Source organism: Miniopterus schreibersii, assembly GCF_964146895.1.
Source record: "Miniopterus schreibersii genome assembly, chromosome: 10".
Taxonomy (NCBI): Eukaryota; Metazoa; Chordata; class Mammalia; order Chiroptera; family Miniopteridae; genus Miniopterus; species Miniopterus schreibersii.
In genome coordinates, this window is record NC_138110.1 from 65,767,014 (window position 1) to 65,791,881 (window position 24,868).

At 41.5% G+C, this 24,868-nt stretch overlaps 2 protein-coding genes and 1 pseudogene across 4 annotated transcripts; all 3 read right to left on the bottom strand.

The window, feature by feature from the left end:
• Positions 1–1,396: 1,396 nt before the first annotated feature.
• TMEM230 (transmembrane protein 230) lies at positions 1,397–16,232 on the bottom strand. Of its 2 annotated transcripts, XM_081148714.1 has the most exons (5): positions 16,105–16,218; positions 13,591–13,711; positions 13,147–13,225; positions 12,187–12,309; positions 1,397–3,441 (listed from the first exon to the last, which is right to left on the bottom strand). In XM_081148714.1, the coding sequence occupies exons 2-5, from the start codon at positions 13,611–13,613 to the stop codon at positions 3,301–3,303; spliced, it is 366 nt and encodes a 121-aa protein (XP_081004840.1). In that variant the 5' UTR covers positions 13,614–13,711; positions 16,105–16,218; the 3' UTR covers positions 1,397–3,300. The 2 variants fall into 2 exon arrangements, with proteins under 2 accessions (XP_081004840.1, XP_081004841.1); XM_081148715.1 differs by lacking the exon at positions 13,147–13,225 and having other exon boundaries at positions 16,105–16,232.
• LOC308562805 (glucosamine-6-phosphate deaminase 1 pseudogene) lies at positions 5,984–6,981 on the bottom strand (annotated as a pseudogene). The gene has a single exon. The product of its transcript is annotated as a glucosamine-6-phosphate deaminase 1 pseudogene (transcript).
• A 450-nt stretch (positions 16,233–16,682) lies between the features above and the next one.
• PCNA (proliferating cell nuclear antigen) lies at positions 16,683–23,774 on the bottom strand. The gene is made up of 6 exons (XM_081149429.1): positions 22,935–23,774; positions 21,955–22,052; positions 21,728–21,795; positions 20,970–21,164; positions 18,085–18,208; positions 16,683–17,996 (listed from the first exon to the last, which is right to left on the bottom strand). The coding sequence occupies exons 1-6, from the start codon at positions 23,153–23,155 to the stop codon at positions 17,917–17,919; spliced, it is 786 nt and encodes a 261-aa protein (XP_081005555.1). The 5' UTR covers positions 23,156–23,774; the 3' UTR covers positions 16,683–17,916.
• Positions 23,775–24,868: the final 1,094 nt, after the last annotated feature.

The following is a 24,868-nucleotide window of genomic DNA, read 5'->3' on the forward strand; positions in this document are numbered from 1 at the left end:
CCTTTGAAGATCAGCAGAAAGTCAAGGCTACGATTGCCCCTCTACCAGCTTCCCTCACCATACCAGTAACAGGAGGTTCTTTTGTGCCAGCTAGCAGGAACATTGCATGACCTCAGAGGAGGGGACTCGCAGGTGGTTGTGAACTGGGCTCATTGGACTTGACTCACTAGGTAACACCAACTCTAAAGAGTAGATGGCCTGCCAGCCAGGTGACGGAGGGTCATTTAGGAAAGTCTGAATCAAATGGTACCAGCCCATCTGTCCATATCCCACAGAGGTGTCCTGCGGTGGAAACACACTATTGGCTTTGGTTCTTAATTCAATAAACCTAAATGACGACAAGCACTGGGCTCGCCAGTCAGACACTCTTCGCCCTTAATGAAGAAAATTAGCAGGTTGGGAATAAAAGTAACTAAGCAGTGGTGAGAACTGCTGTGAACTGGAGAATTCCGCTCAGCCAAAGGTGCTTTGCTACCTTACTCCAGTTGGTTGTAGCCTCTCAGTAACAAAGAAAAGCCAAAAGTCAAGATCATGTGAACCTTTTCATTTTTAAAAACAGAGTGCAGGCCAACCTGTGTGGCCACTAATTTGCAAATTCTGCCCTTCACTAACCAAACCCTGTCACTTCCTGTTGTACCTTTAGCACTGATAATGCCTGGAAGAAAGAATATGCTTCTGGCACTGACCAGGGGAAGCTCATCCAGAAGCAATGGGTCTGGAATCTCCATAATATGTAGAAAAGCTGATGCAACTGGGCAAGAGTTTTAGACTTGAGAGGCATAATTGTTGTTAATAAGAAAACCCTTATAAGGCTAGGGCACATGGTTTGGCCAGCATTGTAAAGGCCAGGGGTAGAGGGGCGGGGGAGAGTCACTTTTAGGCAAAATATACACTTGGCGATTGGTGTTCATCCCTCCTACTACAGTCCATACTCCTTTACCTGTGCACTCCCTAAAGTCATTTGGTTTTCATACGTGGTATGAGTAAATTCAGGTTTTTTCTAAGTTTGACTTGCAAATATCCAACCTACTACCTAAGAATCTTACTCAGGGTTTTCCCCAAGGACTAAAATGAAATAGGATACATAACGAAAGTGCTTCACATAACATCGGGGAAAGGGTTCAAGAAACATTCACTATTATTACGCAGGTCTAGATGTTCTGTATAAAGCACCAGAATATACAACCACTGTCAATCCATATTCATAGGTATTCCAATTTTGGCTTAATAAACAATACTCCTGTAAAATTCCCAAATGGAATGAAATTATGAGCCTGAATGTTCAAATAGAACAGCAAAGGCCATTCCTCAGGGGACATCCAAGAGGGAATTCCTGCTCTAGGAATCTGACTTTTATGGTCTCTGCTCTTAGAACCCTATGACTACACACACAGCATGAAAAACTGTACTTATAATTTACATTTTAAAAATGTGGCTGATCTCTGTGGATATAGAAAGATATACAAAATAGGATAGAAAAAAATATATAAAATGATACAATGGGATACCACGTTTTTTGTTTTGGGGTGTTTTTTTTTTTCCCCAAAAGGATATACAGTCATACTTAAAACATTTCTGGAAGGGAGGAAGGGTATACAAGAAACTTAAGACAACCTTGGGGAATGGGCTGGGGGAACAAATGCTTACTCACCCCAACCAAATGCTTACTTTTCACTTTATATCCTTCTGTTCCATTCGCCCCACCCTTACCAATAGCATCATTATCCTTATGAAAAGGAACTTCTGGTGTGAGCTTTGCTTTGCAAACACTGCCCAGGATAAAGCTTTATATATTTCCTTACATCTTCACTGCCAAGTCCCAAGAACTTTAATTAGACTATTGGAATTCCCCAGCCTACCCTCCCATTAACAAATGTACCTAACCCTAGAGGCTGCTTCAGGTCACCCTTTTTGTCCCTCATTTCCGGAGTCCTAGTGTTTTTTCCCATGTGCACACTCTGTGGGTGATCTCATAAAGCCCCAGTTCTTGGATATATTGTCCTACCACTGACTCCCAAATTTCTACCTCCAGCCTAGGCTCCATTCCTGTACTCCAAACCTGCATATTGCAATTGCCTAGTCAACAGCTCCACTTGGATGCTGAGCATCTAAAACTTAAGACACCCAAAGTTAAACTCATCTTCCCCAGTAAACTTGCTCTACCTACAGCCCTCCAAATCCCAGCTAATAGCACTTCCAGGCTTCTAGCTGCCCAATCCACAACCTCAGACTAAAAGAATGACTGAAAAGCAGTCTGACTTACGCCAGTTATCTAAAAATAAAAGTAGTCCTTGATATTGGGATCTAAGATATCATTTAATCATTAAAATGTTTTCTGAAATATGTTTAAAATGAACTAATTTAAGTGTAGAATTTAGATTTTGACATTTTAATTTCTTTTGAACGTAAGTCACTTTTTGCAAGCTAGGAAATAGAATCAAATTAAGGCAGTCTAGTCCCCTAGGGATCCAGGCCAAATCTTGTGATCTTCAGCAGGACATCACAATACAAGGTGACAATAATGGGGTTATAAACTCTAAATAACCCCCACTTATCTACATTCTTCCTCAGAAAACAGCCCAAAGCCCAGTCCTTAAAAGCATGACATACAGAACATCTTAATCTATAAAGGATAGAATTACACAAATTATATGGTGCCCAACCTAATGGTGAACCAGGTTAGAGCTGCCCAAGGATTGAACAGAGTGTGTCTACATTTTGAAAACTTGTTCTAAGGTTTAAAATTTCTGATTGCTTTTAACAGGAAAGCAAGTAAGAAATATTACAGACGCATCCACACTAATATCTGATTTTGCCAAGGTGTTCCACTAGAGCATGAAGTTAGAGCATAGGGGATAAGATACTTAGGTATTTTCAAAATAAATTACTTAGTAACAAGAATTCTGATATACTGCGTACTTCCATTTGTCACAAGAACAAACTGACAATAAAGACTATTTAAAATAAATGCTCAACTCTAAAAAGGGTGGTGACAGCAACACTTCCCACTACAGAATAACCTCCTGCTTTTTCCAATTAACACTGCTATTCTTCCATGATACAGGTTCATGTGGAAAAACTTGTCAGCTTTTGTCAGAACCAGGAGCTGAAATATATATGCCCTAATTAGCTAATTGTAAGCTCCGTTAGCATCTGTAGGGTGGACCCATAAAACCTAGCCAGTTTTGTTAAACGTCTGCAAACTGCAGAATTCCTTAGCCCTAAGCCATAGTTTCTGCTCAGTATCTCAAAGCTGAGCTCAGTCCCATCTGACTCTGCTCCTCAGGGCTGAGGTGGGTGCTAGTCATCAAAGTCTGGAATGTCATCGTAGGAGTAACCCCGGTAGCCTTTGGATGCATAGTAGGCGATGCGCAGGTGGTAAAATCCTGGCAGGAACACCAGGATGCCAATGATCAGGACGGGAACGGCCCGGTCTGCCCCCTGGTGGCAGAAGGAGGCAAACACATTAGTACCACACAAGTTAAAAATTTTAAAATAACACATGGGTCCAATCCATAATCAGTATCTTATACTTTTCAGAGCATTTTCTTTGGGTAGTACCCTACCTAAGGCAAAGTTTTACATCTCTTTTTCTCCTGATTATCAATTGTAGAAAAACTGTAAAGTACTAAAAATTATAAAGAAAATAAATTATCCATGTTCATCCATAGATATTTTGGCTTATTTTCTTCTGCTCCTTCTTTAAAGTTTTTAGTTGTGAACACACCCTGTGCCTTGTTTTTGTCTCTTATAACAAGATATTGCCAAAGTATTACTAAAGCTCTTCACTATGAGGTAGGGAGATGGGAAAAATGGGTGGTCAAAGGTACAAAATTCTAGTTAAAAAATAAGTCCTGGGGATGTAATGTAGAGCATGGTGACTACAGTTAAGAATGCTGTACTCTATATCTGAAAGTTGATGAGAGAGTAGATTTTAAAAGTTCTTATCACACAAAAAAATGTATAACTACGTGTGGTGATGGATACTAACCAGACTTACTGTGATCTTTCACAATATATACAGACACTGAATCTTTATGTTGTACACCTGAAACTAATATAATGGTTATATTTAACAGAAAATATCATGTTGTAAACAAGTCCACTGATCTATTAGATTAAAAGAGAATGACAACACGATCACGTATAAAAGCTAAAGACAAATTGCTGGTACTGAACACAGCAGAGGCCTGAGCCAGGCTCTGAAAGATCACCAGAAATAGAGGCAGCAGCAGCTTGAAACAGGCACAAAGATAGGGAGGAAGAGGCTTCAGAGTAAAAGGAAGGCAGAGCAACAGACTCATCCTGTGAACAGGGATGAAGGATAAAGGGACAAAAGCGTTCTATTTCCTGATGTTATGGGCCCATCAGAGCAGGTCACATGAACTTGATGGTGAGAAGGGCAGGATATTTTAGGTGGAGAAAGGCAGCTTTAGAAGCACTTGTATGTTGAGTACTTAGCTCCCTAGGGAAGCAGAACATATCACTTGTGTTGTGACTAAACTCATAATTGAGCTGCTTGCCCCAGACCCCATCACCTTGACTGAAGAACTCATTGAAATCATGCCAGTGTCTGTTGCCCTAGTAGACTATTAATTTTTTTATTTTTTATTATTTTAAAATATATCTTTATTGATTTCAGAGAGAGGAAGGGAGAGGGAGAGAGAGAGAGAAACATCAATGATGAGAGTCCTTGATTGGCTGCCTCCTGCACACCCCCAACTGGGGATGGAGCCTGCAACCCGGGCATGTGCCCTGACCGGGAATCAAACCTTGATCTCCTGGATCCTTGGTTGACGCTCAACCGCTGAGCCACGCTGGCCAGGTCCTTCTACTTCTCAATGAGTATGTAAAAGGGAGAAGCCACAGTGAGGCCTTGAAACAAAAACACAGGTGGGAAAAGGATTTCCGCCTTCCTCCGGGTGCTAGAGGGCCCCTAAGGGAGAGGAGTTTGACATTGCTGGGTCCCTTGAGGCTCTGAGTTTATCAGCAAAGCCTTCTCTTTAGCCCAACCCTCCCAAATCCTCCCCAAGGAGTCCTCAGAGTTCATGGAAAGGCCAACTGAGAGAGAGAAAAAGAAGAAAAAAACAAGGAATGAAAGGGGCAGTTTTCTTTCCATGGCACTTGTATTGACTAAGAGAGACTGCCTCCTTATGCTGATTTTAGATATTGAGAGTTTGTTCCTTAATCTAGAATAGTGATTCTCAAATAAGGGGCAGGCCTGCTTGAGAGGGGTTCTCAAGCTGCTGCAGAGGTTTTGTCCAATACAAAAAGCCCCTATTCTCCCAAAATGAAAATCTGCATATAAGGATAGAAATTCATGACAGAAGTGTGTTGTTCATGTGAACGTCAGAGGCAGAACAAAAAGCTAAAAATCCCTCATCTGTGTGGAACAGACATAAAAATTATGGAGTGGTTTTTCTGATTAAAAGTTTTGGTTTTTTTCTCATTTTAAAGAAAATTTCAGAAAGGGGAGGGAGAAGAAGAGAAAGAGAAACATGGATTTGTTGTTTCACTTTTTTATTTTTCTGTTATCCTCACCTGAGAATATTTTTTCCACTGATTTTCAGAGAGGGTGGAAGGGAGTGAGGGGGAGAGAGAGACAAACATCAATGTGAGAGACACATATTGATTGGTTGCCTCCCACACACACAGGCCAGGGATTGAACCTGCACCCAGGTAAGTGCCCTTGAAGAGAAATTGAACCCATGAACCTTCAGTGCACAGGCTGATCCTCTATCCACTGAGCCACACCGGACAGGGCTGTTGTTCCACTTATTTATGCATCCATTGGTTGATTCTTATATGTGCCCTGACCAGTGATCGAACCCACAACCTTGGTGTATCGGGGCCATGCTCTAACCAACTGAGCTACCTGGCCAGGGTGCTGATTAAGAGTAAGTTACAAAAAGTGACTTCTCCTGTAGCTAAACTCCATGACTGGGCTCCATGCTGCAGAGCCAAGAAAAGTAAGTTCACCAATTTATCTGGAGTAACCACACTGGATTAAAGAAATACAATTCTGTCCTCCTAAAGACAATTTCCAGAAAGACCTGCCTGTCCCAAAGAGGTACTCAACACCAGGATTAGCACAATCACTGTATGGTTTCTTAGAAAACTGACTTTTCTCTGTTTCTTTCTCTTTGATACTGTACAAGGGGCGCACCAACTTACGACCAAGCATTGAACCTGTGAAATACTTGACGGTCTTCACTTTCAGCTCCAGGGTGGCATCCTCATTGCACACAAACACAGTACAGGGATGCTGCTGGAAGGCAGACACTGTCCACATATAGTTTACTTCCTCCTGGGTGGCTTTGTATAGAGCAAAGGCCTTGTGAGCACCTGTGATGAAGATCATCACCTCTTTAGCATCCTTGACAGTGCCCATGCCCAATGACAGGGCCATAGTGGGCACTTTGGTGAGATCTCCATCAAAGAGCTTAGCATTGGCCAGGACGGTGTCCATGTCCAGCATCTTTATACAGGTCCCAGACATCAGACTAGAGTGGGCTCATTGATGGCAACATGTTTACTAGGGTGATGCCTCCAACAACACCTCAATCCTGCCTTGATCTTCTCTTCAAAGGCGTCATTCTCAGCCTGCAGGTCAGCTGCATTCCCATTCAGAATGTGGGTGTTTTTGGGGTGGACGTCAGTGTGCTTGAAGAAGTTGTTACAGGTAAAGGAGTGGTAACTCCCTGGGTGGTCTCGAGGAAGACCCACATACTTGTTGATGTTGAAGGTCTTCACATATTTGAAGGACAGGTCTCCATTCTTATAGTACTCAATTAGCTTCTTGTACTAGCCAAGTGAGGTGCTCCCAGTGGAGAGCCCCAGGCTGAAATACTTGTCTGGTCCTGGGTTAAACTGGATGACGTGGTTCCTGATGTATTTAGCAGCCTACTCGCTGGCCTGAGGACAGTGGTCCAGGATGATGAGCTTCCTGTTGCGGTGGCTGCAGCAGTGCATGGTGTGCATGGCTGCAGGTCACGCAGTGCCAGGTCAAAACTAATACAATGTTATATGTCAACTAATGGTTGTAGCATTCCACTGTAATGGATGTACCACAACTTTAATTAACTCTTCCCCACCACCCCAGATTACTGGATATTTTAGTTGCCTCTCACTTTTTGTGACTGTACAGAACACCACACTAAACCAGTGTTTTTCTTGGTCTTTCAGGTTATTTCCTTAGTGTATATTCCCATGATAGTGATTCATAGGTCAGAGGGAGGCATGGTGTTTAGTCTCTTTATCAGTAGGGCTTAACTTTTGCGGGAATTCCATCAGGACAGGGACTTTGGTCATCCCTGTATCCCCAGCTGTGCCTAACATATAATGGAAGCTCAATAAATGTGCTGAATGGATTCACCTTACAAAAACTGCTTTGTCTGTCTTGCTTTCTTAAGTGGCTTTAAATGTTTTCTAGTTAAACTTATCCTTTTTCCTTTGTGATTTTTCCCATTGTTTTTAAGTTTAAGAAGATTTCCCTCATCCAAAGACTTAAACTCAATTTACAAATCTTTTAACAGGGCTATTTACACAATGTACACTGATGAGTTACTGAATCAATATAATTTTGGCTGGCCCGGCTGGCGTTGCTCAGTGGTTGAACATCGACCTATGATCCAGGAGATCGAGGTTCAATTCCTGGTTAGGGTGCATGCTCGGGCTGCAGGTTCGATTCCCAGTCAGGTGCGTGCAGGAGGCAGCTGATCAATGACTCTCTCATCATTGATGTTTCGATCTCTCTCCCTCTCTCTCTCCCTCTCCCCCTTCCTCTCTCTGAAATCAATATATATTTAAATACACACACACACACACACACACACACACACACACACACACATATATAATTTTGGCTGCTTCATTCACAAATAGAAAGAGTAGTATTTATCTCATAGTTAGAGTGAAAGCTATATGAGGCAATACATGTAAAGCAAGCGAAATGGCCTTGGCTGGCACACAAGGACGCAATAAACACAAGCTTAAATCCAAGGAAAGAGAACCTGAAGGAGATCCCTCAGGCCAAAGATAAACAATATGAAAATTGGAAAGAATAAAGTCTAGAACTCTCACATCTGGACATACCTGGTGCTATTTCTGTTACCTTATTTTACATTTCCTACTTTTCTCCTTTTATCTTTTGCAGGATTTCGACTATACATTCCTAATAAGATATATCCTAAGGATTCAAAGAATTGCAAAGAAAATTTAAAGAACCTGGCTGGCCGTGGCTCAGCGGTTGAGCATCAATCTAGGATCCAGGAGATCGAGGTTCGATTCCCAGTCAGGGCACATGCCCGGGCTGGGGGCTCAATCCCCAATTACTCTCTTGTCATTGATGTTTCTGTCTGTCTCTCTCTCCCTCTCCTTTCCTCTCTCTGAAATCAATAAAGATATATTAAAAAAAAAAGAGTGCATTCAGCCTTCCTATATTTAGCAATAACACTCACTGCTACTGTTATTTTGAAGCTATTATATGTATAATACAGAATAAGACAATTAATTACACAAATATCACTAGGATAGATATACACATATAAATAAGTTAAGTTCAAACTCGCCCTGGCCGGTGTGGCTCTGTGGTTAGAGTGTCAGCTCATGCACTGAAGTGTCATGGATTCGATTCAGTCAAGGGCATGTATCTGGGTTGCAGGTTCAATACCTGGCTTCGGTCAGTCAGGGCGCATGCGGGAGGTAACCAATTCATGTGTCTCTTTCACATCGATGTTTCTCTCTCTCCCTTCCACTCTCTAAAAATCAATGGAAAAAATACCTTCGGGTGAGGATTAACAAAAAACAAAAAAGTTCAAACTCTAACCTTAAATTTGTATTAGAAATAACTGTATTTTTACATCTATAAGACATCTATATATTATTGTTTTCTAAAAAAATACCTATTTCCTGATTCTGTCACTGAAAGGGCCTAGAAACAATGAAAACCAATAGCAATGATCACCATTAATGTCCAGTGTGTGATCTCTAAATCAGGGCTCCTTAGAGATATGGATATTTATAAGTTAGGGGGAAGAAAATGTGTAACTTGCTGCACCAGAAAGCAAGGAAGTTATCAAAGGCTACCCAGGTCAGATTTAAAAGACAAAGGAGTGGCTCTGGCTGGTGCTGCTCAGTGGTTAGAGTGTCCACCCTCACACCAAAGGATCTTGGGTTCAATTCCTGGTCAAAGGCACATACCTGGGCTGCAGGTTCAAACCCCAGCCCTGGTCAGCTGGGGTGCGTGCAGGAGACAATCAATTGATGTGTCTCTCTGACACTGATGTTTCTCTCTCTCTCTCTACCCCTCCCTTCACTCCCTCCCTCCCTCTCCCTAAAAATCAATGGAAAAAATATTCTCGGGTGAGGATTAACAATAACAAAAGACAAAGGAGTGAGTTGAATGGGCTCCTACCAACCAAATTTGGGATAATTTATATGTTAAAGAGAATACAGACTGCAATTAATTGAAGCAAAAATACATTTAAAAAAACAATGAGTTTATAATGATATAATTATTTGGTCATCTGTTGAAGTTGCTAGGTATATTTTTATAAAGGTTAATATAGAGAAGTAATCAAGTATTTTTCCTACCTTTACTAGACACATTGTATGTCAGAGTAACCAAATAGCAAATTTGAGAAAGTTCTTTATAAAGGAATCTCATCTGATAAATCCAGAAAATTATAAAACTGGATTCATAAGTGTAAAGGGTGATGGGGAAGTTTATAATAAATGAATTAGGCTGAAGACACTTGAACCCAGGAATCAATCTTAATATCAACTAAAAATTAGGACAACCATTACGTGCCTCCTCAGGTAAATGCTATAGCAGTGTTCTCCAAATGTGGTCCTTGGAAGACCAGCATTTCCTGGGAACTTGGAAATGCACATTCTCATGCCTCACTCTAGACCAAAAGAACTGGAATCTCTGGGAGTGTGAGCAAGGAATCTGCGTGTTTACAAGTCTAAAGGTCATTCAGATTGACACTGAAGTTTGAGAATCATATTCTTTCTAAAACTAAACTAAATTCAAATTGAAATAAGTCCCTAGCCCTGGCCAGATAGCTCAGTTGGTTAGAGTATCATCCCAATATCACTAGGTTGTGTTCAATCTCCGGTCAGGACACATACAAGAAGCTACCAAATAAGTGGAAAAACAAATTGATGTTTCTCACTTTCTCTTCCTTTTCTAAAGTTAATAAATAGCCTGGCCAGTGTTGCTCAGTAGTTGAGCATTGACCCATATACCAGGAGGTCACGGTTTGATTCCCGGTCAGGGCACATGCTAGGGTTGCAGGCTTGATTCTCAGTGGGGAACGTGCAGGAGGCAGCCGATTGATGTTTCTCCCTTTCCCTTCCTCTCTCTGAAATCAATAAAAATATAAAAAAATAAAGTTAATAAATAAAAATTAAAAAAACAAGCACCTGTATCTAACAGTTTGCAAGAAATATGAGGAATAGAACAAGGTAAACGATATTAAGACAGCACCTGTAGATTTACGTAAAAACTGTTAGAGATGCATACTGAAGATGCACACTTAAGAATTTACCAGCAATGCATATATGCACAACCCAAGGACACGGACAATGGTGGGGAGAGGGACTGGGGAGGGGGATGGGACAGGATGGGATGGGGTGGAATGGATCATTGGGGAGAAAAAGGACATCTGTAATATTTTAAACAAAAATAAAATTAAAAAAAAAAAAAGAATTTACCAGCAAAATGTAAATCTGGTATTTGCTTTAATACAAAAGAAAAAAAGTTGAGGGGGATAGATGAAACAACATGTTTATAATTGTTGATGCTGGTTGGTGGACACATAGGGGTTCATTATATTATTCCATCTACTTCTGTTTTATTTGAAATGTTTATAACAAAAAGTGAAAAAACAAACAAAACAAAATCTATTAGTGATTTTTTAAAAATTCTTTTATTTAAAATATGTTTTTATTGATTTGAGAGAGAGAGACATAAAACATCGATGAGAGAGAGTCATTGATTGGCAGCCTCCTTGCACACCCCCTACTGGGGGTTGAGCTCGAAACCTGGGCAATGTGTTCTGACCGGGAATCGAACCAGCGACCTTTTGGTGCATGAGACAATGCTCAACCGAGTGACACTGGCCAGGGCTAGTGATTTTCTTAATTAACATCTTTATCCTTTTTTAATAAAGTCGTCTTTATAAACCACACAAGGTAAAATGGCATTTGTTGCATATGGATCTCACTTCCATTTTCTGTTATTATAACATGATTAAGAGATTCCTTACTATACAACTGGGATTTATACCGCATTCCGCAATGAAAGTTAACTGAAGGCACAGTCCTCAAGTTAGGTGTTCAAACTTAGACTGCACACCAAGTAAGCATCTGGTGGCCATAGAATAGTTTTAAATAGCTAAGGACCTAATTAGATATACTTCTTAAAACCCAAATACAGCCATTTTATTGTGACAGTGCTACTATTGCCGAGTCCAATGATAATGCCCACAGTTTCAGTTCTTGGCTGTGTTCCTTCTGCAGAGCAGTATGGCAACTATCCCTTCGCCTGGTGTGCGTTGAAGAACAAACATGAATTATGGTCGATGCTAGTTCAGAACAACTTAAATGCTGTGTTTAAGTGTCTGTATACAGCCCAAGAACCACCACATACCACTTCAGGTTTGTAAGGTATCACACTGAAGCTCAACAGGAACTGCAACCAAACCTAATATAAGAACGCTCTGATTCGTGAGCCAAGAGTCCTGGCTTGGTCATTCGCCCCAAACCTTCACAAGTTTCACCCATTCTCCCCAGACTAGTATGTCTGTAGCATTGCAAAGCTACAATAACAGCATTCTACTCCAGTTACAGCCTGTATCATCCAGGAGTCCTTAATGCCATGCTTAGCTTTGCTATCCCAAACTATGAGAGTGGGAAAAGTGCCCAACATCTCAGAGGGAAAATCTGCCAACCTGCCACCACCCACCTCAGAGAAACTGTCGGAGAAGGTCATTGTTGCTCAAAGGAAGAAACACATGTTTTGTTATCAGAGAACAAAATCTTTATAAAAAAAACCCCAAACAAAATCCTTTTTCTTCTTTCTGCTGTAATCTGCTGCGCTAAATTCAAATATGAAACAACTGAGCCCTGGCTGACATTTTAAAGACCTCGTGGCAAATTCCCACAAACCCTTCAGCTTACCCCTTTGCTGATATAGCCGGCCAGCAGGAGGGAGCCTATGATAATGAGGAAGGCGCCGATCAAAAACAGCACTGTAGCAAGCGCAATGGCCTTATATGGGATTTTAGGAGGGCTTTTCTTAAACTGGAAGAGAAACAAAAAAAGACAAGGAAGAGCATTATGAAAATACCACGGCTCAGATACTTTAAAGCAGGGAGGATGCTTCATGTGTCTTGAAGTAAGTCCTGCTACCCAGTGCATCTCTGGGAAAAAGGAAAGGGACAGGCAGGAGACGAAGCTCTATTATTGCTCTACCAATGAGTTCTAACAGAATGTTATTCTTTCTAGTTCTAGTCTCATTCCACAGACCATAAAAAACTATTTTCTTACAAAAACAAAAGACACTTTATGGTTATTCATTGATTAGATATGTATTTACTAAGTGCTTGGCACATGGAAGGCTGTACTAATCTAGAGGAATTCAAGAGTGAACAACATGCTCTGGAGAAATAAGAAAACAAGTGATTTCTGGCTTTCAAAGTCAAGTCAGCATACAGTCAAAGGTTTTAGAAACAGCTTTTTCTAAAGCATTAGCTGCCTGTCCCACAGAGCAAGTAACCTGCTTTATTAACAAGTTCAATTCAAGGTTAAGATTCAGAAACAAATTTTCTAAGGTTTGCTCATGGCTATATCTGACCTAACTGCCTGGAAGCTTCCCAGATGTATTTTTAAAAAAAACACACATAAAAAAAACTCTCTCCTTCAAGTGCAGGTCCAAAGAGTACAAAGAATAATTGATTTGTTTATATTTAAAAGGATGGCTGCCAGCTACTTCTTCCTTGGCCCTCGTTCTACCTGAAATATTCTGCTCTAAGGAGAAATGGGCAAAAGAAGATGCTATGCCATTAAGTATTTTATGATCGGGTAGGGTGCAAACTTAATAAATACTCTGTTTTACTTACTGTTTGGCACAAAGAATACCTTTAATAAACTGGATCTCATAACATCAGGAAAGAAGGAGGAATTCCACAATCTGCAGGCTTTAGCAGTTAGTTTCTCCCTTAAAAGATGAACTGGCTTTGACTAAAGTGTAAACAAACTGATGACACAGTCCTTAAAAAAAATTTCTACTTAACAAAACACAATCTGATTATTTTTTAGGTAAACTAAATAAAATTTGCTATTACTGGGCTCTGGCATTACAACTAAAAATTCTTACAAAGGAACTGTATTTAAATTCGTTTGAAACATCTCTGCCAAGGTCCCTCCTTCTGCAGGCTGAGGCAGAAAAGGAGCTGGGTTTCCTTTGTGCTGCTCCCTCTAATCTCCAGGGACAATTAGCAAAACCTCCACCTGGAAGGTCTTCCTGCTAGCTCATCAGAAACAGCCAGCCAGCCAGTCTCATCAGCTCTCTACTGCACTTACCTGAAGGTCAATGTAGCCATCATCTGTGCTGGAGAGCCTTGAGTATTTCACTTTACTACTGGGGATTCCAGTAGCCAGGTTGGTACGAGATGGCATCATAACACACTGACACAACTACAGTCTGAAAACAAAGAAAACTGTTATTGTCTGCAAACAACAACGGTGTTTTATAGCCCAGAAATTCAGGCCTCTCAGATGCAGTGTTTTGGATTTCAGAGCTGTGATGACATACTAGCAACTGGCAATTTAGGCTCCACTGCTCTTAGAACCTGATATTCTTTTGGCAGAGTGAAAATATTCTCGTTATATACCCACTCTGTTTTGTCCTGGTAGAATGACAGTCAAGACATTGGCCAAGAATCGGAGCTCATATTTATCTTGCAACCAACATTCCCCTGCCTCATAATTTTTCCAAAGTCATACAGGGTGGAAGAGTCCTGACTTAAATCCAAATTAGATATCTGAGTAGCCAGGCTGGTATGAGATGGCATCACTCGGACTTATCCGAAGTCCAAATTTTCAACCATTTGGCTATAGTATTGTTTGCGTCTTGTCCCTCCTTCAGAAAGAAGCAAGAGGAGCATATACTCAAGTGATTCTCTTATTTGCCAGCGAGGAAGGAGAGAGAGGGTGGGGAACAGAACACACATCAACGTTTTGCCTGTTTCCCCCGATGGATAGCATCCCGTTAATGCAAAGGATTTATAAAGCTTGTTGTAAATTTGGATAAGCTCCTGGCTATCAGTACTGTTACCAGTGCCTTCTGACTTGCCTGCCTCTCTGCCCCATCCAATCAGTGAAAGCAGAGGTTTCATTTTCCAGATTCATGACTATTTTGTCACTTGTTTAAGCGATAATAGATAAGATGAAAAAACAATGACATTTAGGAGCATTTGAGATCTTGCTCCCAAGCATATGTAGTCAGTTTAGGCTCAAATAAACTTATAAAATGACATTTGAACCCTGGCCAGTGTGGCTCAGTGGCTAGAACTGAAGGATCTCGGGTTCGATTCCCAGTCAAGGGCAAGTACCTGACTTGCAGGTTGGATCCCCCGCCTGGTGCAGGAGGCAACCAATAGCTGTGTCTCTATCACATCGATCTCTCTCTCTCCCTCTCTCTCTAACCCCCCTTCCCTCCATCCCTCCCTTCCACTTTCTATAGAAAATCAATGGAAAAAATATCCTTGGGTGAGGATTAGAAAAAAAAAAAAAAAAGACATTTGAATCAAAAAACATTTGTGCATTTTTCCTCTATAATAAAAGAAGTAAATCTATTTTGATCATGAAGCTATTTGATTTCTAAAAGTGAAACACATCTTTTAAAAGAGCAAATTAAGTATTTCAATACAGGCAACATAAAAAAAACACCAAAGCCTGGCCTTCCTCTGGTACAAGATTTTACAAATAATCACCATTATAATTACGTCAGTTACTCATTACTGGGCACGTGCTGGTTAGGTGCCAGGTGCTTTATATGTACTTAATCCCAGATATTAATGAGTCATTTTAAACCGCCTCCATTCAACCAAAAATAAGTAGCGTTATAAAGGAATTGGTGTCATGTCTCTTTTTAGTAATTACATACAGGTGCAGATATCAAGTACTGAAAAAAAGAGTACGCTAACTTATATGCTGGCCCAAAAGGTGTTCAAGAACAAAATTCAACTAGTTTGAAGATCTAAAGGGCTCGAGGGATGGAACAGGCGCATCCCATCTAGCAACTGAGAGGGAATCCTGACGAGTTGTACAAAATGGAAGGTTTGTATAGGCAGAAAGAGGGGACTGAAACTGCAGTTAGGTTGGTTTTTTGGTTTGGTGACGCGGCTTAGCAAAAGTGACTCCATTTGGCCTATTGTTTTTTGTTGTCGTTAAAACAGACTAAAATGCGTCAACGACTAGGTTTTTAAACGTCCCTATCCGATTACATGGTAATCTAAGTTTAATTCTATAAAACTTACAGTCCAAGCTGCCTATATGTGGTTGGTTTATGAAGGAGTTTAATGACCTCTGATTTGTATTAGTCTTTTTTTTTTTTTTTTTTAAAGTTTATGTGCTCTGCCATTAACTAGTCATACACCCGCATCAAAACAGAAAAGCGCAGGCTGTGCGGGAGAGGGGAGAGGAAGGCTTACTGCTGGCAAGGAGCACGAATTCCAAGAGGGGGCTGGAAAGACGGGAACAGATGTACTCAAAGCTCCCCACAGGCCTCTTTACCAGCTCCGCCGCACCCCCGCGCTCCCCAATTCCCTCAGCACCTGAAGGCTGCGAGAATTTTAAAGGCATCAGCACAGTGCCGGGCACTTCGCGCTGCACACACCCCTTTCCTGCCTGTCTCCAGACCTCGCCAGGGAGAGAAATAAGAACCCACCCGAATTCAGACCGCAAACAGGAGCGGCTTCGGGCAGAGGCCAGCCGCGCCGAGGGCTGGGGTCTGGCCGCGGCGGGAAGCGCGGCCTCCGCCCCGCCGTGAGCCTCCAGGCCACCCCGCGCCCGCCCGGCCGCACGCCCCCTTACCGGAGCGCCGCGCCCGCCCCGCGCCAAGCCGCCCGCGCGCCCACAGCTCCCGCACGGTTCAAAGCCCAGAGGCTCATGACACGCCTCAGCTAACTGCCACCCGCCCCACCCTGCGCCGCGCCGGAACTGGCGCGCGGAAGTGGCGTCACCAGGAGCGACGCTTCATCCCGTTTTCCGGAAACATCTTTTCGGCCCCGCGCGAGGGCCAGGGGTCGGCGGGAGGTTGGGGCTCGCTGCCGGCCACCTCCGCGGGGGAGGGCGGGTCTCTGGGGTGCCCGCCCGCCTGGGTCACAGTCAGGGCCCGGACAAGCTGGCTACGTGTTTTCCGGGCCTCAGGCAGTGGCAGGGGGCTCCCCAGGAGGCGGAAGCCGAGCCCGTAGGGGCTCCAGTAGGATGGGGGCTGCCAGGCCAATCGCCCCGGGCAGCCAGCCTCCCTGGGGCCGAGCCGCAGTCTGCCAGTCTTTACCCCACAACTTCGCTCTTGATTGACCCCACACTTATACTTGTCTCCCTCTTCTTGGTCATCAGGCCTTGCCCAGGTAAGAGGTCCGCCCCCAAGGGACATTTTGCCACACGTGAAGCTTTTAAATGTCATCTTTATTAAGGTATAATTTACATACAATAAAGTACAATTGGATGAAGTTTAATAAACGCAGTCTTGGAACCACCACCAGTCTAGATAAAATAGTTTCATCACTCCAAAAACTTCCATCAGGCCCTGTGCTGCCAATCTCCTTAATCCCAGGCACTCTTAAAGTAATGGTTGCCCACTGGACAGTGAGTTCTAAAGTCCAATCACTAGAACTCAGTCCAGGTACAACAAAAACCAGTCATTTAACCCACCAAACACAAAATACAACAGAAAAAAGTACTGTAATAAAACAATTCTCAGTATGGAGGATGCCAGTTTTTACCTTACAGCACAATTACTGGGAACATTTAAACGGTCTGTTTCACAACTGCTGGGCATTTTCCCTTTCTTGGTTGAATCCAACACCCATGAGACTTAAGCAATCTTCATCCTTTAGGGGAGTAAGTTCCAAGTAAGGCTATTTATACTGGAGAAAATTTTTTTGCAGATATACTCTTTGGGCCCTATCACAGATCTAGTAACATAAGATTCTTGTAAAAGGTTCCCCAGGCTAAAGAAACACTGCCCTGTAACAATGCATTTTATAAAGCCCACACAACTTTGAGCACATTAAGCTTCTGAAAAACTATTAGTTTTGCTAAAAACGACAAAACAGTGAAATATATAGACTTTGTTCTATTTTCCCATTCATTTCTTGAGCTCAAAAGTTAGAATACAAAAATAAGTTTGACAAATGAATCCCCCCAAATATCTTGTCACCTACTGCATTTGGAGTAATTTTTATGGCTATATCTAATGTATTTATATCTGGCTGCTCTAGATTGAAAAGGAAAAATAAAACATTTACACAAAAAGATAGCACTAATTGTGAATTTCCTAGATACTTGCAACAGTCAAGGTTCAAATGAAGGCACTGTCCTTTGATGTTTGAAATTCAAATAACTTTTATTTAAATTGAAAACACAATTCTTAAAATTGCATTAATGGTCAAAACCCTTTGTAGTATTTCTAGGTAAGGCAGAAGTAGTTCTAGGTTAATAAGACCAGATTTGATTGAGACTATCCTTTAAATTGTAGAGAATGGAAAAAAATAGGTTATTTACAGAAAACATTATCTACATATGTACTCAGGTACAAATTTGGTGACAGAAGGCATGTTAGAATCTCAGAAGCAGTTCTCAAAGACCTTAGTTTTATTTTTTTTTTAATTTTAAAACTGCCTAAGATCCTTCTTCATCCTCAATCTTGGGAGCCAGATAGTACTTCAAGTGTCCCATATCAGCAATTTTATACTCTACAACTGAAAGAAGACAAGAATATGGGTTAATTACTGAAACATACCACATACACTACTTACAAAACAAGATTCAACAAGTTTATTATCTTACCAAGGGGTACATCTGCAGACATACTGAGTGTTACTGTAGGAGACAGTGGAGTGGCTTTTGTAAAGAAGTTCAGATATCTCAGTGCAAAAGTTAGCTGAACTGGCTCATTCATCTCTATGCTAACCTAAGAGACAAAACAAAAGATTCATCATATTGAAAAAATGTCAAGAAAGTTACAACCCATTAATTTGTAACACACATTTAAAAAAAACTTTTATTGATTACTTTAGGGTGCTATGAAACTAATTTTGAAAACAGGTTAATAAAGCAAAAGAATCAAGTATCTAGCTTGCCTTTCTGTTTATGAACCAATCTCAAGTAACCAAATTAGGTGATAAGAGCTTCTCTTTATGGAAATGTCTCTAGAAAATAAACCAGCTAATAAATGAAAAAGGAATGAGATGGTATTAGTATTTCACAACCTGCCTGGCCAGGCATGGCTCAGCGGTTGAGCATTGACCTAGGATCCAGGAGACTGTGGTTCGATTCCCAATCAGGGCACATGGCCCCGGGTTGTGGGCTCGATCCCCAGTCTGGGGCATGAGGGAGGCAGCCGATCAATGACTCTCATCATTGATGTTTCTGTCTCTCTCTCTGTCTCCCTTCCCCTCTCTGAAATCAATAAAGATATATTTAGAAAAAAAAAGATAGATACATAAAAAAATCTTAAAACTCTGCAAAACGTAATGACTTAATGAATCTAGGCGATGACTATTATGGATGCTAAAATCACAAAAAGGTATTCAGATACTTCATGACTCCTATTAGAGGTACACACCACCATCTATTAAGTATTCTTGCTCTCCCACCCCCATAACAAAGAAAACACCCTGAGTATTTAGCCTCAAGAGCGGCAGCTACTAGTTTATAGGAAAAACAAGGTACAGGAACATATTGACATAAAAGGGGTGAACTGACAAAACCCAGACTCTTGAGAAGCTCAATGACAAATGACCTAGTTTCTTCAACAAGTGAAATTGTAACAGAGAAGCAAAACCAAATTGAAGAGAGAACCAATGGACTGAAACCAACTGCAATGCAATGTATGGACCTTAAAGTTTTGATTCAAACAGTTCTGACATGATCAAAGAAATAGGAACACTGAAAATTAAATAATATTCTTATAGTATGTGGTAAAGTTCAATGTTTATACTTCATGTAATATTAAAATACTTATGGATGAACTAATGTTAGAGATTTTTAAAAATGGAATTTTGCAAGTGGAGTGAAAGTAATTGAGATAAAAGTTGGAATTAGTCCCCAGGCTTTTGCTATTAACATCATTTTTTAAAAGAATTTAGACTGATGTCAGAGGAATAGTGATATAAGAGATCTCCCTTGAAGTATGAACAGCTGTAACTCAACAAAGGATTCCCTGCTCAATGCACAAACACACCTGAGATCCGCACATTGAATCTTCCTGCTCATTATTAAAGAATCCATAACATATTATTAAATTCATGTTGCAGAGAGAATATATGAAGGTACATTGCTATGCTGTGCACATATATTCACTTAGTGCGGGAGTGTTTTACACAGGAGATTTAAGAATAAATGTGAGCACTGCCCAGGTAGTGCAGCTGGTTAGAGCATCATCCTGATAAATCAAGGTCAGGGCACATACAAGAATCAACCAAGGGATGCATAAATAAGTAGAACAACAAATTGACGTTTCTCACTCTCCTCCCCTTCCCCTCTCTAAAAACCAATAATAATAATAAAAGAATGTGAAATAAATTAGTAGTAAAAAACAAACCTTTTATTTTCTTATGTACTGTCAGCTTTATTGTTGAGCATTCAATATTAAAAATAAAAGTATTTAAACAGAGTTTACCTTCATTTAAACCGAGCTGACTACTCAAGCAAGGGACAAAAAAAATATATCTAACATTTACTATACACTTACAATAAGCCAAATACTGTGTTAAGCACTTTGACTGTTACCGTATTTAATCCTAATAATCCTGTGGCTATGCCCTTTAATTGTTCTTGATTTATAATTAACTGATGTTCACAGGCTAGCAAATGAAGTTTCATTTTAATACAATGACCAAATTTTAGTTTATAACAACTCTAAGAATCTAAAAAAACAAAAAACCCACTTGATTACAGGAAAACCCTAACTTAAGGATATTAAGGAATTAGAGTGTTATTTTTTGTTAAATGTGGATTATACAAGAGCTCATAAGAGCTAGATTATTTTTACCCCTAACTAGCTCCTTCTGTTGCTATTTCCTGTGCTGAATTATTTGTTAAAAGTAGAGTAAATACCTCCAGAAAGCTAAAGGTTAGACATCTAGCTTTCCAATCCTATTCTTAAGAGTATGTGTGGGTTTAATACACTGTTCTGTGATTTATAAAGGAAGCACTGAATTTGCATTCCCTGCTCACAAATTATAAATTAGATGGCACATATAAATCACTTGCAGATTTCAACAGTATTTTTCACATCTCATAAATGAGTTACACAGAAAAGCAATTCTGTCTATTTTTTAGTTTTGTCTAAGTTTTAGCATTTAATATATGGACAGAATGTTTGTGTCGTCCCCCCATTCATGTTAAAACTGAACCTCCAATGTTACGGTATTCGGAGGTGGGGCCTTCATGAATAGGATTATGCCCTTACAAGAGACCCCAGAAAAGCTCCCTTGCCCCTTCCACCAGGTAAGAATGCTGCTATGAATCAAGAAGCAGGTCCCTACCAGACACCAAATCTGCCAGTTTCCCAGCCTCCAGAACTGTAGGAAACAAATTTCTATTGCTTATAAGCTACCAGTTTATGGTATTTTGTTATAGAGCCCAAACAGACTAAGACATAACCCAGTATTAAGCAGTGTTACAATTCTCTTCAAAGTACTTTTTCTGTTTACTTCAAAACTACTTACAGCTTCTTCTTCTTTATCAACATTACTTGTTTGTGACAACTTAATATTTCCATTTCCAAGTTCCCCACTTGCAGAAAATTTCACGCCATCTTTTGCACAGGAAATTACAACAGCATCTCCAATATGACTGAGATCTCGGCATATACGTGCAAATTCACCAGAAGGCATCTTTACTACACAGCTATATTCTTGTTCCTATAGAACAAAAAAACTTAAAGATCAGTTGCTGGAAACTAAATATTTGGTAGGTATCCTCACTTCATGAAAAATCAGCATCTAAACGAGAACTCAGAATTTAAGATTTTTGATTACTTTGAAATACCACTTATTGTGTGACTTCACACACTCCAATCACTCAAAAAATCAATGCAGATATAAAATGAGTACGTTATAAGAATAATCATACTAAGAAAACAGATTAGAGCTTAAAACTCTAACAGTAAAATCCAGGGAACTAGAGCCTCCCCAAATCACCCCCCAGGGCTAAATCAAGAGGACATTCAGAGTATGGCATAGGAACAATGATGGTACATTCCAACACTACTTCTCTCCTTAAATGTTAATAAAGTTAATCTAATAGATTTCTGCCCCATAGTTCTAAAATCTACTCTTAATATGTTGTCACCCTAAATACTAAAACCCTGCTTTGGAACATGCACCAGCAGATACGGTTCTGTTAGGAAGGAGGCTTTAAATCATATGAACATATCTGAGGTAACTTGCATGTACAGTACACTCAAGCAGAAACTGATACTCACTGGAATTCCAAGTTGTTCAACATCTAAATCCATTAACTTCATTTCATAGTCTGAAACCTTTTCTTGATCTACCAAAAGAAAGCAAACATTGAAGAAAGGCATGTAAGCTTTTAACTATGAAGTAAATCTTATAAGCATCAAAAACATTACATTTCTCACAGCTTTGAAAATACTGACGCTGCATTTTAATTTTCTTCAGTATAACTCAGTAGAAGAGTATAACCTACTTGGAGCTTCAAACACTAGTGCCAAGGTGTCCGCATTATCTTCAGCCCTTAGAGTAATGATGTCTTCGTTGCCAGCACACTTTAGTATTTTGGACATGCTAGAACAGAGAAGACACAGGGTTTAAAATCGACAACATCTTCTCAAGATCGTTAGATTTCAAGGAATTAAAACAAGGAGTTACCATTTTTAGTCATTAGGCTGTCTGATGAATTGGCAAGTTAGGTAAAGGTACTACAGGAGAACTTGTAAGCCGGTCCATCCCTTTTGGAGTGCAATCTGGCAGGGAAGTACTAAAAAGCTCACACCCTGCCACCAACAATTCCCACTTTTGAATATAAACGGAAAAGCAGTATATACTGAATTGCAAATCCTTTTGGTGGTTGAGTAAATTACTGGGCCGCAATGACCACTAAAAACGATATACTCTGCCTATTAAAAGATATTGCATGTAGTATGGGTAAGTATAAGGTTTTTAAAATTTTAAACATGTTTACTGACTAATGGTCAAAAAGTTGAAAGCCGCTGATCTGGAGAAATTTCCGCTCCCGTTCAAAAGGGAGATCACAGCAACTTTGTAATAAAAGACCGGAAGTAAGCTAAGTAAGGAGACAGAAGCAGGGGACATTATAAAGCGGTTAAAGTCATCCATGACCACGGTGTCTCAGCCAAGGCCGCCGGCACCTAATGACCGAAACAGCTCCGGAACAATATTTTCCTAGCAGCCCGGCGCAGTCCGTCATTTTCCCGCCACCAGCAGCTTTGTGACTTTCCCGCGGAAAGGGCGGGTTCGCGCCGCCGCCAGCGCGGGCTTTCGGCCCCGCGCGCCCCACCGGGTCCCGCCCCCCGGCAGAGCAGGCTAATGAGACGGCGCGAGGGCCCGCGCCAGCCAATGAGCGCCCGGGTTAGAGGCGCTCGCGCCAAGAGCGGGAATGGGAGTGGAGGGACGGGGGCCCGGCTACCCCGCGGTTCCCGGGCTCACCTGGTGAGGTTCACGCCCATGGCCAGGTTGCGGTCGCAGCGGTACGTGTCGAAGCCCTCAGATCGCAGGGTGAGCTGCACCAAAGAGACGTGCGACGAGTCCATGCTCTGCAGGTTCACGCCGCTGGAGCTGATGTCCCAGCAGGCCTCATTGATGAGGTCCTTAAGCGCCTCCAGCACCTTCTTCAGGATGGAGCCCTGGACCAAGCGCGCTTCGAACATGGTGGCGGAGTCGCAACGACGCTGCTAGAGGCGAGAGAGAGGAGGTGCAGCCGGCCTAGGCTTCCCAGGAGAAGAGCGAGCGGGCTAACGCCGCGGTGAGAGCCTGAGACCAAGGAAGAGCACGAGAACCCTCCGCCCGCAACCGTTTAATAACGCCGCGTCTGCCTGCGTGAGCTCTCCGCCTCTGCGTCCCGTGACGAGACGTCACTACGCGGCCCCGCCCATGCCTGGGCGGAGAGCTTCCAGGACCAATCGTGTGCCTATCTCGCGCTAAGCCCGCCCTCGTTGAGCACCCATTGGAGGATGACGTGACGGAGCGGGATAGGAACGGCGCGCTTTCGGGGGAAGGGGAAGGTAGTCTGGTAGGACCGCCCTCCGTTTTGTCAACTTAAACGCTGGACATGTCCGGGCATCAGTGAGGTTCACACGCGGGGTCCGCGAGCTCCGGTGTTATAGTGCCTCCTCAGCCTCCCGCTCCGGAGGTAGAAAGCCGCCAGCCCCGAGAGTGAACGTGAAACCCAAGTCAAGTCTATCGAGAGGGAAAGACGCCTTGTAGCCTGAAGAGAACAGCTGCTTCAAGTATGCTCTTTATTTTTGTTATTGTACAAGTAACGCGTTCCTGTAAGGCAAACGGTAAAAAGGTGCCCAGTTATGATTACAAAATGACCTCAGCTCCCACCACCATCTCTACACGTCCCCACACCTACCCACCCACCAAGCTCGTATCACTCAATCGTTTCTGTATACTGCTTTCTAAATTTCTTTTTCTCTGCAAATACACGTTTTAAAAAACAAAAATGGGTTCATACCGTTAACACGTATGCAATGTACTTAATAAAGTATGTTTATTCTCATGCCACACGTTTTCTCTATGAACACCTTTTAAAAAGATGGCGTGACGGGCGGACCTGGGAGGCCCTGCGGCCCCTCCCACACCCCGGCGGTGAAGCCGGCGAGGTAGTCAAGGGAGTCTTTTTGCTGGTAGAGGGTCTTGCCTTCAGTTTGTAAAACACGCCACACCTGTGGAAGGCAGTAGTCTTTGTAACCTAATTTACCAGTTTCTGTCATTATGAACACCTTTGGGCACTTAGGTGGTTTTTGCGAGATCAACTCCCCGAAGTAGCATTGCTGGGTGGAAGAGCGTACGCATTCAGGATTTGATGAATGTTACTAAATTGACCGCTAAAAAAATCGAAAGGTTGCAATTTATATTCCAGCCAAGACTATGAGCATGCTCATTTCCCCCGATTTTCCTAACTATAGACATTAGCAATCTCGATTTTAAATCCGGGCTCGTTTGCGTAAAAATTTCAATTTTCACATTCAAAAAGTGTTACAGGTTGGACATTTTTCATATAGTTCCTGACCATTGCATGTTTATATTTTTTTCTATTAAACTGTCTTTTTCGTATTGATTAAAAGGAGCGCTTTACATATTAATCACTTCCCCTTTATAGATTACCCCCCCTTCGTTATTTCTTTTTCACTTTCATTACAACATTTTCCTTTGGTTGCATTTGATATATTATCTTGGTCTGTAGAATTTCTTAGTTTTTCTGCTATGTATCGAGGGTGGATTTAGCTTTATCTATCCTGTCCAGAGAATTTTGTGTTCCTGAATCAGAAGATTCATGTATTGCATCGAGTCCAGAATATTCTCAACCATTATGGCTTCAAATACCGCCTTTTCCCTACCCTATTTTCTTCCTCTGG